Source organism: Triticum urartu, chromosome 5A, assembly GCF_056163025.1.
Source record: "Triticum urartu cultivar PI428250 chromosome 5A, HENAU_Tu73, whole genome shotgun sequence".
In the NCBI taxonomy this organism is placed as follows: Eukaryota; Viridiplantae; Streptophyta; class Magnoliopsida; order Poales; family Poaceae; genus Triticum; species Triticum urartu.
Genome location: NC_141877.1, coordinates 93,361,369 through 93,375,044, shown reverse-complemented (window position 1 = coordinate 93,375,044; position 13,676 = coordinate 93,361,369). Strand labels below are relative to the sequence as shown.

The 13,676-nt window shown below is 46.1% G+C and overlaps 1 protein-coding gene across 2 annotated transcripts; it reads left to right on the top strand.

The window, feature by feature from the left end:
• The first annotated feature begins 9,049 nt into the window (after positions 1 to 9,049).
• Positions 9,050 to 11,982, top strand: LOC125529809 (uncharacterized). 2 transcript variants are annotated; one of them, XM_048694226.2, is made up of 5 exons: positions 9,050 to 9,331; positions 9,546 to 9,620; positions 9,711 to 9,800; positions 9,919 to 9,990; positions 10,685 to 11,982. In XM_048694226.2, the coding sequence occupies exon 5, from the start codon at positions 10,687 to 10,689 to the stop codon at positions 11,620 to 11,622; it is 936 nt and encodes a 311-aa protein (XP_048550183.1). In that variant the 5' UTR covers positions 9,050 to 9,331; positions 9,546 to 9,620; positions 9,711 to 9,800; positions 9,919 to 9,990; positions 10,685 to 10,686; the 3' UTR covers positions 11,623 to 11,982. The 2 variants fall into 2 exon arrangements, with proteins under 2 accessions (XP_048550183.1, XP_048550182.1); XM_048694225.2 differs by having other exon boundaries at positions 9,050 to 9,384.
• Positions 11,983 to 13,676: the final 1,694 nt, after the last annotated feature.

The window sequence follows — 13,676 nt, the reverse complement described above, 5'->3', positions numbered from 1 at the left end:
TGATGCAATGATCGTGTGTCTGTTCTTGGTATGTTCTCTGGAGGGAAAAGTTGTTCTCTTGGAAGAAAAGTTTGATGAGATTGAATTAATGTGTCTGATGCAGTACTTGACGCAGTCGATTGGATGAATTTTTGCGTGTCCATTAGTTATGTTGGTGTTTTGGCCAGCAAGTTTCTCACTTTTGCCGAGGATTTTTGTTGAGCCTTATCTTTTAGTTTACTGGTTAGATGGTTGTTGTTTGTTTCAAAGAATGCCTTGCTTATACGATGCGTTCTTAATTACTGAATGATTGCTGTGATTCAGAAATGGCCCTCAACAGAAGATATGCAGCATACGTGGAAAGAATATGCCACTTCCATGAATTTCCCCAAATTTATTATGATTGTTGTTATTGCTAGTAGGGTGCTATCCGTAGGCTATCATTTAGGATATTTCCACAGTTGCTGCTTCCATGGATTTGCTTTTTTGAAAGAAAATCCTAAATCCACTGAATTTCCTATGACGTGCCCTTAACTGTAAGTGTGCTGTGTTTCAGAAATGGGAAAGAAGTGCAGCACCTGCGGCAAGACCTACAAAAATAAACGTGCTTTTAATGGCCACAAGATGAAATGCAAGTCCCCCAAGAATCCTGAGCAAAATGCTGCAGGACAGGAAGAGGCTTCAAGCAGTGTCGGCGATAGGAAAGATCTGCTTAATTTTCATATAGAAAGGCGGCCACGGAGCAGCCGGGGTGCAGTGAAGGAGATGGATGGTGGAAATGAAGTCTTTCCGTCAGAAGCGGAGATAGATGCTGCAGAGGGGCTTAGTCTTCTCCAGTACCGATGTGGCAAGGATACATCTTCTGATAATGAACCGGGAATTGATTATTCAGGGGTTGAATCAGCTGCTGATAATTCTGATGCAGTGCAAGAGGACAACCCGTGTCTTCCGTTGATTTTGGGTTACCGGGAGGTTACCGGAACCCCCCGGGAGCCATATGGGCCTTCATGGGCCTTAGTGGAAAGGTGAAAGTGCTGCCCACAAGGGCTGCGCACCTCCCCCCTTCCCCTAGTCCTATTAGGACTAGGAGAGGTGGCCGGCCACCCTTCTCCCTCTTTCCCCCTTTGGGGAATCCTAGTTGGAATAGGATTGGAGGGGAGTCCTACTCCCGGAAGGAGTATGACTCCTCCTGCGCCCTCTCCTCCTGGCCGGCGCCCCCTCCCCCCTTGGCTCCCTTATATACTGAGGTAGAGGCACCCCAAAGACACACAAGTTGATCCTTGAGATCTATTCCTTAGCCGTGTGCGGTGCCCCCTGCCACCATATACCTCGATAATACTGTAGCGGAGTTTAGGCGAAGCCCTGCTGCTGTAGTACATCAAGATCGTCACCACGCCGTCGTGCTGACGGAACTCTTCCCCGACACTTTGCTGGATCGGAGTCCGGGGATCATCATCGAGCTGAACGTGTGCTCGAACTCGGAGGTGCCGTAGTTTCGGTGCTTGATCGGTTGGATCGTGAAGACGTACGACTACTTCCTCTACGTCGTGTCATCGCTTCCGCAGTCGGTCTGCGTTGGGTACGTAGACAACACTCTCCCCCTCGTTGCTATGCATCAATGATCTTGCGTGTGCGTAGGAAATTTTTTGAAATTACTACGAAACCCAACACGCAAATGCACCGAGGCCGACGACCACGATCGTAAGCCACCAAGTGCAGCGGGAGAGAGCCTGCAGCGTAGAGGAGATCCATCGGTGACTCACCGCCCATGCGGTAAAGCCGCCGTCCATCCACCCCCGCCCCCACCCCCGCGAACGTCCAGCCGAGGGCGCCGTCGCCATGCCTAACGGGGCCGCCGCCCCTGGTCCAGGTTCCTCCACGAAGGCCGGAGTGGCGAGATCCGTCGCGAGCGACGAGATCCTGCACCACGTGGCCGACGCCATTGCCCAAGCCCGCCGTCGACCGATCCCGCTGCCGTAGGGAGTCCCATACCCATGGATCTGGGCACCCATGCACCACCGCAAGTCCGCCGCCTCCGGGACCCATGCTCATCCAATTGGACAACATTAATACTCAAACCCGTGATGAGCGAGTGTTCATGTCAGCCAACATAAAGACCCTCGCGTCGTCCGAGCCTGCACACATGGGGGCAACCCTAGCCCGTCGCCTCCTTCACTGCCACTCCCTTCCACCATCTCGACGCCATTGAAGGCCTCCGTCAGCGAAGATCACGCATAATAAATGCCAAGGATGGTAGTGGTTGGGCGCTCCCTCTTCTCTGGTGGCAACAAAGGTTGCCCCCATGCGCGGCGTCATGGCCGTTTCCCCAGTGTTTCTAGGAGGTCCATGCAAAAGAGTGTGCGGCTGCCACCACAGATCTAGCCAACGATGGTTGGCGTGGGATCAGTGCCTCCCCTGATATATCTTGTGGTGGTCTAACAGTTGCTCAGGAATTGGTTGACGACTTGGTTGGCAATGGCTTCGACGATGCGGCAAAAATGGTGCCGGTGGTGGCGCAAAGTGGTGATGTGGTGGCACGAGGATGGTGCGGCTATGGCTTGTCATGTATGGGCATTGTCAGGCCCTACCGCAATGTAACACCCCGTATGTAACTTGCCATATTTGTATTCCAACTCTTGCCATTTTCGGCACTAAGTTATGATATTTCCTCGTTGTCGGGTTTTTGTCTTCGTGTTGCTTTTGTCTTTGTCATGCATATCATATCATGTCATCATGTGCATAGCATTTGCATACGTGTTCGTCTCATGCATCCGAGCATTTTCCCCGTTGTCCGTTTTGCATTCCGGTGCTCCTATGTCCTCCAGTGTCCCCTTTTACCTCTTTTCATGTGCGGGTGTTAAACGTTCTCGGATTGGACCAAGACTTGCCAAGCGGACTTGGTTTACTACCGTAGACCGCCTGTCAAGTTTCGTGCCATTTGGACTTCGTTTGATACTTCAACGGTTAACCGAGGAACCGAAAAGGCCTTGTGTGTGTTGCAGCCCAACACCTCTCCAAAGTGGCCCAAAACCCACCTAAACCCCCTCCATCATCTAGGTCGTTCGATCACGATCGCGTGGCCGTAAACCATGCTCAATTTGGAGCCTCCTAGCTCCCTCTACCTATAAATATAGACCCCCCCTCCGAATTTTCCGGATCCCTAACCCTAGCCCCGCTCCCTCTCCGCCGCCGGACAAAATTCAGTCAGCAGGACGTGTCCGCCCGCGCCGCCGCCACCATGTGGCGACACGCCATTCGCCTGGCCGCCGTCCTCTCAGCCGCCGGCCCGGAGAGCCCGGATCGGGCCCGCGTGCCGCCGCCGCCCGGTTCCCTCGTCCGCGCCGCCAGCCGCCTGGCGCTGGCCGCCGCCTTCGCCCACCGCCGCCTCGTCGCTCCGGCGAGCCCGCGCCGTCACCGCCCGGCGCCGGCGAGCGCCTCCTCACCGACCGGCGCCGACCTCGTCCAAGTCTGACTCCCGTCCATCTCCGGCGACCTCGTGTACTGCTCCAGCGACGAACCTCGGGAAGCGTGCACAAACCCTAGATCTGAATCTCGAGGGTTGACTTTTTCTCCCAAGTCCCAGTATTTTTAGCATATTTCATCATGCCATATCTCTGCATCCGTGGCTCCGTTTCGGGCGTGTAGCATATCAAATTGTTCGTCTTGGCGAGTACTTCATTTCATCCCATTGCACCATGGTCATTTGAGTTCATCTTGATTCCCTAAATGTTGTTGCAAGAGTGCTATCTAATGTTAGTTTCAGATTCTTATCAGAGATTGGGCATTTGTCATTTTTGCCATGTTTAATGTGTGCCTCCTATGAACTTGAGCCCTACATGTGTTTTGAAGTATGCCATGCCATCTTTACAAGGGTGTATGCCATGTATTTTTGTGATCTTTGTGGTGACTAGCACAAGCATGCAAAGTAGCTCTCGTAATGTTGCTGATTTCAGGGACTTAGAAATCTTCTAACTTGTTTCCCTGATAATATTTTTATGCCATGTATTCATATTGCTACAGAGTGATCCATGCCTCTTTTGAGCATGATCAGTAAGGATGTTTTGTAGATATTGTTGTGCTCTATCCATCCATGTCTTTGTTTGCAATTATGGAGCATCCTAGTTTGACTCAATCGAGCTCTACTTTTGCTATAAAATGTTCCTGGCAGAATGTTTACGTGTTAAGCATTTTTGCCGAAGTTGTTATAGTTGATCCATGCATGCTATGAGTGTGTTCTTGCCATGTTTAGCTTCTATGCCATGTATACTTGTTAGGTGTATGCTTAGTTTGTCATGCAATGCTTTGTGGTGAGTGCATAGAGCTCGTAAACATGCCTATGTGAATCTGTTTTGCCATGTTCCAGTTTTCTGCTGTCTGAATCTGTTAACGTAAGTTGCTATGTTCACATGGTTGCTATTGTATTTTCTTATCCCTTTTGGCTTATGGTCAGTAAGGGACTTTTGTTGTATGCTTTGAGTAGCTTCATGCCATGTATTGCTTTGCCATGATATGTTCCTGTAGCATGTTGTTATCTTGCTCTAAACTTTGCTTCCTGATGTTAAATTCCTGACATGTTGTTATTTTCACTAAGTCTGTAACCTGATATCTTTTGCACTTTTGCCATGCTTGTTTGAACCTGCTATTGAGTGAATTAGCCGTAGCTCAGTGTTCATCTTTTGTCAAGCATCTTGAGTGGATCCCTGCCATGTGCTTTGTTGTTATGTAGAGTCCAGTAGCTTGTTGTTCTTGATGCATTTAGATGGCCTCGTGCTGTTAATCGCAGATCGGTGCCATATTTGTTTTGCTTGTCATTTGCAAACCGTGCATCCGTTTCCGGTGATCTTTATATCGATTTCGACCGAAATCAACTCCTCTTTCCAGTGGCACTCTTGGTTTTCTAAGTTGAGGCCAGGTTCAATCTTTCCTTTTCGAAACATGCATATGCATCGCATATCACATCTCGCATATCATGCCATGTTTTGCATCATGTTGGTTGTGCATTGCATCGTGGTTGATTGTGTCTCCCTTTGCTTGTGTTCTTGCTTTGGGTAGAGCCGGGAGACGAGTACGTGATCGAGGAGCCCGTTGAGTACGCTTACGAGGATCAAGCTAGCGTCAACTCGGAGAACTTTGCAGGCAAGATGACCACACCCTCGAAATCACTTCTATCTTTGCTTGCTAGATGCTCGCTCTATTGCTATGCCTATGCTACGATACCTACCACTTGCTTATCATGCCTCCCATATTGCCATGTCAAACCTCTAACCCACCTTGTCCTAGCAAACCGTTGTTTGGCTATGTTACCGCTTTGCTCAGCCCCTCTTATAGCGTTGGTAGTTGCAGGTGAAGATTAGAGTTTGTTCCTTGTTGGAACATGTTTATTGTTGGGATATCATTATATTATCTTGTTTACTTTAATGCACCTATATACTTGGTAAAGGGTGGAAGGCTCGGCCTTATGCCTGGTGTTTTGTTCCACTCTTGCCGCCCTAGTTTCCATCGTACCGGTGTTATGTCCCTTGATTTTGCGTCCCTTACACACTTGGGTTATAATGGGAACCCCTTGACAGTTCGCCTTGAATAAAACTCCTCCAGCAAGGCCCAACCTTGGTTTTACCATTCGCCACCTAGCCTCTTTTTCCTTGGGTTTCGCGGACTCAAGGGTCATCTTTATTTTAGACCCCCCCCCGGGCCAGTGCTCCTCTGAGTGTTGGTCCGAAATGGGCAGCCTGCGGGGCCACCTCGGGGCAACTCCAGGGTTGGTTTTACTCGTAGCTTGACCTATCCGGTGTGCCCTGAGAACGAGATACGTGCTACTCCTATCGAGATTTGTCGGCACATCAGCCGGTTTTGCTGGTTTAGTTTTACCATTGTCGAGATGTCTTGTAACTGGGATTCTAAGTCTAATCGGGTTGTCTTGGGAGAAGGAATATCCTTCGTTGACCGTGAGAGCTTGTGATGGGCTACACCCCTGCAGGGATTTGAACTTTCGAAAGCCGTGCCCGCGGTTATGGGCATTTGGGAATTTGTTAATGTCCGGTTGTAGAAAACTTGAACTTAACTTAATTAAAATGAATCAACTGAGTGTGTAGCCGTGATGGTCTCTTTTCGGCGGAGTCCGGGAAGAGAACACGGTCTCGAGTTATGCTTAAACGTAGGTTGTTCTAGGATCACTTCTTGATCATAGTTTATCTATCGTGCCTTTGCCTTCTCTTCTCGCTCTCATTTGCGTATGTTAGCCACTATATATGTTAGTGCTTGCTGCAGCTCCACCTCATACCTTTTTCCCTACCTATAAGCTTAAATAGTCTTGATCGCGAGGGTGTGAGATTGCTGAGTCCCCATGACTCACAGATTCCTTCAAAACCAGATGCAGGGACCGATGATACCGCTCCAGGAGATTCGACTAAGCTCAAGTGGGAGTTTGATGAGGACTCAGGACGATACTACGTTTCCTTTCCAAACGATCAGTAGTGGAGCCCAGTTGGGTCGATCGGGGACATTATGCATTTGGGGTTGTCTTTATTTTGGTTCTGTAGTCGGACCTTGATTGTATCTGGATGAATGTAATGATATTTATGCTATTGTGTGACATGGCGAGTGTAAGCCAACTATGTATCTCTTTCCTTATTCAGTACATGGGTTGTGTGAAGATTACCCCGCTTGCGACATTGCTTACAATGCGGTTATGCCTCTAAGTCGTGCTTCGACACGTGGGAGATATAGCCGCATCGTGGGCGTTACACACAATTGCTTCAGAGCATGTGTGTGCAAGGTGTTGAAACTCTCATAATGATGCTTGACTCTCTGTATGGTGCAACAGTTCATGTTCATGGGCATGGCTTTGGTCGCATGGTGATCCCATGCCAAGGTTATGCACGTGAAAGGTTGTCACCGTGTATGTATTTTCATGGAACAATTTGGATTTTGATTTCCAGTGATCATGATCTGCAACATTTTCTTCTTCGGCAAGTGATGGCGGCAACACATGTCGACTTCGGTTTGGTGGTGCACTTAGAGTACTAGGTCTCGAGCTCGAGAGTGAAAACTCTAGGTTTGGCCTTCATTGGTTGCACCTGACAATGAAGGTGTTTACGATCCATGTTCTTGTTGAAGGCATTGCTTTGGAGATTCCTCGGACTTCCTCACATGGGTGAAAACTCAAGATCTAACCTTCAACAGTGGGATTCGACAGTGACGGCTCTTGGATATCATTCCCTTCCTGGAGGCGTTGTTTTCAGAGAACCATGCTCGTGGTTCGGGTGTTGTCCACGACAGTGGTTGTGTTCTAGATTTTGTTCTGTGTAATTAGTCATGTTAGCTCTCTTTGTTTACTTCTTTTTATCATTTATGGTTGTGGAGATCCTCAATGTATTGAGCAGTGCTTCATATTGTATCATTGTGGAGGCTTTGTGTAATTGGTATCATCTTGATATTAATATATTACCCTTTGTCAAACAAAATGACGAGCAAATGTTGTTGAGTAGAAATATAAGATGGATTTGACAAAATATTGATGTGCTAGCCTCTCGCGGCCTCGATCATATGGCCAACACAATGTGAGCTTTTAAGCTATATGCCCTGGTCATCCTGCATGAAGACATTGCTTGATAAAAGTGACCAACACTAAATTATTCCCCTTTAGGAAAAGCAATCACTGGAGAGGAATGTTGTTCTTCCCATTAGATGACAATGTGAGATAAATTGTGACCGAAGCAATTGTGTATCTCAAATAGAACCGGTTGTTTTATTAATGCACTTAAGTCGTCAATGGAGTTACAATGTTCTCTAGCTCGGTTCCATACTATTACAGACCACCTACCTAGATTATATCAGTGTCGACATAACATAAGTAAATTTTGCCACAATGTTGTACCTACCTTTAATATTCTGTTCTTTTTGTCATATATAACCCACATTTGGTTGGTATTTTGCCCTAGTTTATAGAAGAAACTATTTATAGCTAAAATATCAAATATATAAAATATGAAACACTTCTTATAATGATATATGCTTGGAGTTGTAGATGTAAATATTTTTATCCAAAAACTAGGTCAAAGTTTATGAGAATTGACTTTTAAAAAAAATCTACATGCGCTATTATGAAACGGATGAAGTATAATTTATGGTCAAAGTTTAATTTTGAAATGCATGCGAGACCTATTCATTGAAATAGAGGAAGTAATAGAGGGTCGGCCTATCATCTCAGCTATAGATGCGTGCAAGACCTATTCATCTCAGAAAACATGAATGGCCATGCACGTATCTCGACCAGACTTGGCTATATGAGCCAGCCTGGCACAGACCAACTATAAAAGGGTCGTCTCGTGCTGGCCTGAAGGCCTAGCTTTGAGGGTCGGCCTAACATGCGAGTTAAAAAGCGTTGGCCCGATGCGACTATGGGCCACGCTAAAAAGGCCAAAAACACCTCTAAACAACTCTAAAAAGGCTAAAACAACCCAAAATAACATTAAAACTGTCACAACAGCCCTTAAAAGGCCCTGCAAATTTTTAAGATAAAAAAGGCCCTGCAATTAAAAGGGTCGTGTTGTGTTTGGCCTTAAAGCCTTCGAAGACTGTCCCTGTTTTCTGTTGGACCGATGGCCGGCCCGACCCTTTTAATCATCCATCATGCCAAGCCCGTACATGGCCAAACATTTGTTCCCATGGACCGGCCTTCAAAGCAGGACCCAAAATTTGAAGGCATATTCTATTGAAAACGCGTCAAAAAAATAAAATTCGAAGAAAGCGCTCAGAGCGGGACACATGACGGCGGTCGAGAGTGCGTCAAATGACGTTGATCGTTGTGAGGCTTTCAAAAAAACGCTCACTAATTGAATTCTACATGACCATGCACGACACGACCTAATCAATAAAAGGCCTTGCACGACATGACCCTGTAGGCCCTCATATAAAAGGGTCGTGTCGTGCCAGCCCAAATGCTTCGCCTCGTGGATTGGGCAGGCACACGAGCTAAAAGGGTCGACCGCACGGTTGCGGGCCGGCCCTGGTTGATTTTCGGCCTTGTGGGCCGTTTCGGCATTGTCATTCCGTATTGTTCTCCTCTCTGCCCACTGCTCCGTCCGCCACTCCGACCCCAAAACCCCCAACCCGCTTCTATCCTCCGCTCCTTGCACACAGGCAGCGGCGCGCCGCGCCGGGGCGTCGCCGCGCGCGTGCAAGATGAACCTAGGACGCACCACGGTCCAGATTCACAGGATGCAGCAGCCTATAAGAACACCCGGCGCCCCCGCCGTCGCTCGGTTAGTTGCGAGCGCCCACCGAAAGCACTGCGAGGAAGCAAGAAGTAGCGGCGGGCCTCCTCGCCGCATTCCACCAAATTTCCCTGTAGGTAGGTCTCCATTGGAGTCGATTAGAGCCTTGAATCGGAACGGTTTTCTTGAGGTAGGTTCCGGTTCTTGCCCGTTCTTCCTTCGTTGTTCGCTGTCCGGTTCGTGATTTGGCCTTTCGCCAAGAAATCGAGGCGTGCTTGTCTCTAGTTCTTCGATTCTATTGCCGGAGTCTATGAAGTTCTTGCTAATCCATTCTCCGCGTTCTCGTTTCAGCCTGCGAGTTCTTGCCTTTCCTCACCAATTTGGTCGCTTCCCAGCTCCTGGAAGAGGCCCAAGCGAAGCCTGAAGGTACGAATCCCGTGTCCATCTCGATTCGGTTACTCCGATTGTTTGTGCAGAATCTGTTTTTACTCTGTATGTTCAATCTCCATTGCGCAGTTTCCACCGTGATTAGCAGCTAATCAGCGTCTTTCGCTAGTTATCTGAATTCTGAAGAAGCGGATTGAGCAAACAAGAACTGCTTTCGAGGTGTGCTCTGAGTCTTGCATTCCTGTTCCTTTCCCAAGAGTTCAATAAGGGCTTGACTCTGGTTTTCCTGATTCGATGAGTTTCTTGCTGATACATTTATTTTCTCTTCTTGTTCCAGTCCTCAGGTTCTTGCTTTTCCTGACCAATTCGATCGCCTGCCATTTTCCACAAGAAGCCTCGAAGCCGTCAGGTACAACTCTTTTACCATGTCTCGCTAGCCACTGCCTAGTGATTGGTAGATGAAGTTCATTTCTTCGCTGTGACCCCTTGTATGCAAGAATGCTTGAAATACAGAAAGAAATAGAGAGGGGGGTCATCCCAGAACCAAGTTTCAGTTCATGTATGTTCGTGATGCAATGATCGTGTGTCTGTTCTTGGTATGTTCTCTGGAGGGAAAAGTTGTTCTCTTGGAAGAAAAGTTTGATGAGATTGAATTAATGTGTCTGATGCAGTACTTGACGCAGTCGATTGGATGAATTTTTGCGTGTCCATTAGTTATGTTGGTGTTTTGGCCAGCAAGTTTCTCACTTTTGCCGAGGATTTTTGTTGAGCCTTATCTTTTAGTTTACTGGTTAGATGGTTGTTGTTTGTTTCAAAGAATGCCTTGCTTATACGATGCGTTCTTAATTACTGAATGATTGCTGTGATTCAGAAATGGCCCTCAACAGAAGATATGCAGCATACGTGGAAAGAATATGCCACTTCCATGAATTTCCCCAAATTTATTATGATTGTTGTTATTGCTAGTAGGGTGCTATCCGTAGGCTATCATTTAGGATATTTCCACAGTTGCTGCTTCCATGGATTTGCTTTTTTGAAAGAAAATCCTAAATCCACTGAATTTCCTATGACGTGCCCTTAACTGTAAGTGTGCTGTGTTTCAGAAATGGGAAAGAAGTGCAGCACCTGCGGCAAGACCTACAAAAATAAACGTGCTTTTAATGGCCACAAGATGAAATGCAAGTCCCCCAAGAATCCTGAGCAAAATGCTGCAGGACAGGAAGAGGCTTCAAGCAGTGTCGGCGATAGGAAAGATCTGCTTAATTTTCATATAGAAAGGCGGCCACGGAGCAGCCGGGGTGCAGTGAAGGAGATGGATGGTGGAAATGAAGTCTTTCCGTCAGAAGCGGAGATAGATGCTGCAGAGGGGCTTAGTCTTCTCCAGTACCGATGTGGCAAGGATACATCTTCTGATAATGAACCGGGAATTGATTATTCAGGGGTTGAATCAGCTGCTGATAATTCTGATGCAGTGCAAGAGGACAACCCGTGTCTTCCGTTGATTTTGGGTAAACTCAATAAGATAATATCTGATAGAAACTCAGCTTCTGTGAATCTCTGTGGAGGCGCTGAAAAATGTGGAAATGAAGCCCTTTCTTTAGAAGAGACGGGATTGATTCACAATGATGATGTGATGAGGATCTATGTGGACAGTCAAAGGCTGGTTGATTGTCCTGAAAATTCTGTTGTGGTTGAGCCAAAACGGCCCAAGCTTGATCTCAAGGTTTCTGACAGCAGTGACAACCCAGCTTCTGATGGTGCTCAAGGTGGCAACAATGATGCGTCGAGGTCTGGCACGCCGAAGCTGAAACAGACATCTCTGACGGAGCCAATGGCCACAGAGGCGGATCGGGAACAAGAACAGAAGTCAGATGTCTTAGAGGCTCCCCTGCCTCTCGCTACAACCTCTGTTGACCAATCAGGAACTGACAGTCCAGGTGACGAATCAGCTGCTGATACTTCAGATGAGGTGCGGGATTCCATGGTGGTGCTGCAGGTCGCACAAGGTCTCCTGGATCTAAGAAACTGCACAGATCGATGAGGTCCCCGTTGCAGTGAAAGAGGATGTACAGCCGAGTGCTTCTGATCTAAAATCATTAGGTACCCGTTAACTGAAAGTGCACTGCCCTGACCCCTGAGGGTGAAGTCTGAATCGCAACCATGATAGACGGTTCAGTGTGAGCCTATACAGGATATCGTGTCGAGTCGATGAGATTTCTTGACTTGCTGGTTCCATCACCCTGAAACCAAAACTCAGTTTTTTTTTGCGTCTACTGGTAGATAGGTACAGGTTACTATACTGATGATACTTTCGCGTAATGGCGAAGTCATTGCGTGCTTGCTTCGATGGTGAAGCAGTTTTGTCCAGTTACATGCAATGGATCATTTCTAGTTCTGCTTTATACTTTGTTTCTGTACATGCTGATATCTTGATAATATTGCTTGCCTCTGGTTCATGAGTGAATATTCCTCGACATACACTCATGTGGAGTATTGGGTGGCAAATATGGCGTGGCCTTTTTTTTGTTTGCTAGTTGCTCTGTTTATATATATATTCATATGTTTGCTCATGAATCGCCTCTTAAAAATACAGGAATTTGGATGATCATGAGTTCATTATGGCTGGATGCTTTGCATGCTTGGATGATCATGAGTTTATTATGGCTGTGATTGCGCTGTTTTCCTGTTCAGTCGTTTCGCGTCTCAACAACTTAACAAATTCACTAAACTTGGTGATGTTTGAACTTTTGTGTAATGGACTTTATGAGTGTGGAGTCTCGGCTTTCTGAACATCAACTCAGGGACGATGAACTGGATTTGGAAGCTCTTTTCAAGAGGACCAGGGTTTGTGGAAGAAGTTGATCTTGGCAAAGTATGCGGGCACCAAGGACATCTTTTCTTGCTCGAGGCAGGGAGGATCCCACTGCCTTCACCAAACCCCAGCTTTAGGATAGCGAAGGTTCTGATTGAACTGGTGGTGGCAAGGCACCGGTCTGCTCAAAGACAGGGGCGGAGTCAGGATTTGAGCACGAGGGCAAAGAAGCCACATATATAGCCATTCCATACTCTCTTTGTTCCTAAATATAAGCTTTTTTTAGATATTCCAATATAAACTATATACGAAACAAAAAAAAATGAATCTGCGCTCTAAAATATATCTATATACATCCATATGTAGTCCATATTAAACTCTCTAAATTGGCTTATATTCAGGAGCAGAGGGAGTATAATGTATATATAAAAGACGACTATAGAAATTTGTATAATTTAAAAGAAAATAACACTTCTGCTAGCTCAAATATAATGTAACTCTAGACCACTAAAACCTATCAAACAAGTCAACAGTAGTCATTCTCAAAACATTGTACTAATAACATTTCCTAGTAATTTGTATAGTCTACGTTGGATATCCTTTGAGATTTCAATCTAGCCGTGAGACAATGATGTTATGTATTATAAGATACTAACGTTTGTTTGAGATTCAGGGATTATGTTCAGCTTTACCAGTTAAACTGAATCTCTGAAATCTAAAATAAAAAAAATATTCGAATCAGTTTTTGTAAAACAGAAACACTGGTGAGCCGCCTGGTGCATAAAAGCTATGGGGTCGCTTAGGGGTGTTAAATCCATGAACATTTAAAGTTCACAAAGGAAATAATTAAGTTTGTGAGCATAATTTACCTTTTTCAAATTTGCAAAAAAAAATTGAAATCAATTAAAAAAACCATGGACTTTATTAATAACAAAACTAATGGGGTAGATTCCTCGGTTCACAAGCTCTGAGCTCCGATTTGTTGGCTTTAGTTGCAAATGATATCGGACATGGTTGTCAACCATGGACTTTATTAATAACAAAACTAATGGGGTAGATTCCTCGGTTCACAAGCTCTGAGCTCCGATTTGTTGGCTTTAGTTGCAAATGATATCGGACATGGTTGTCTCCTTTTAGCACCCGTTGAAGCTGAGCATTCCTTCAGATTTTTTTGGTTTCAGTTCAGTATAAAATGTTCTCACATCAGCTCATCCTGAGCTGAAAAAATAATTTAAAATAAAGCATCGAAAGCAGATCAAATGCAATTGCGAAGGTTTAGGAAC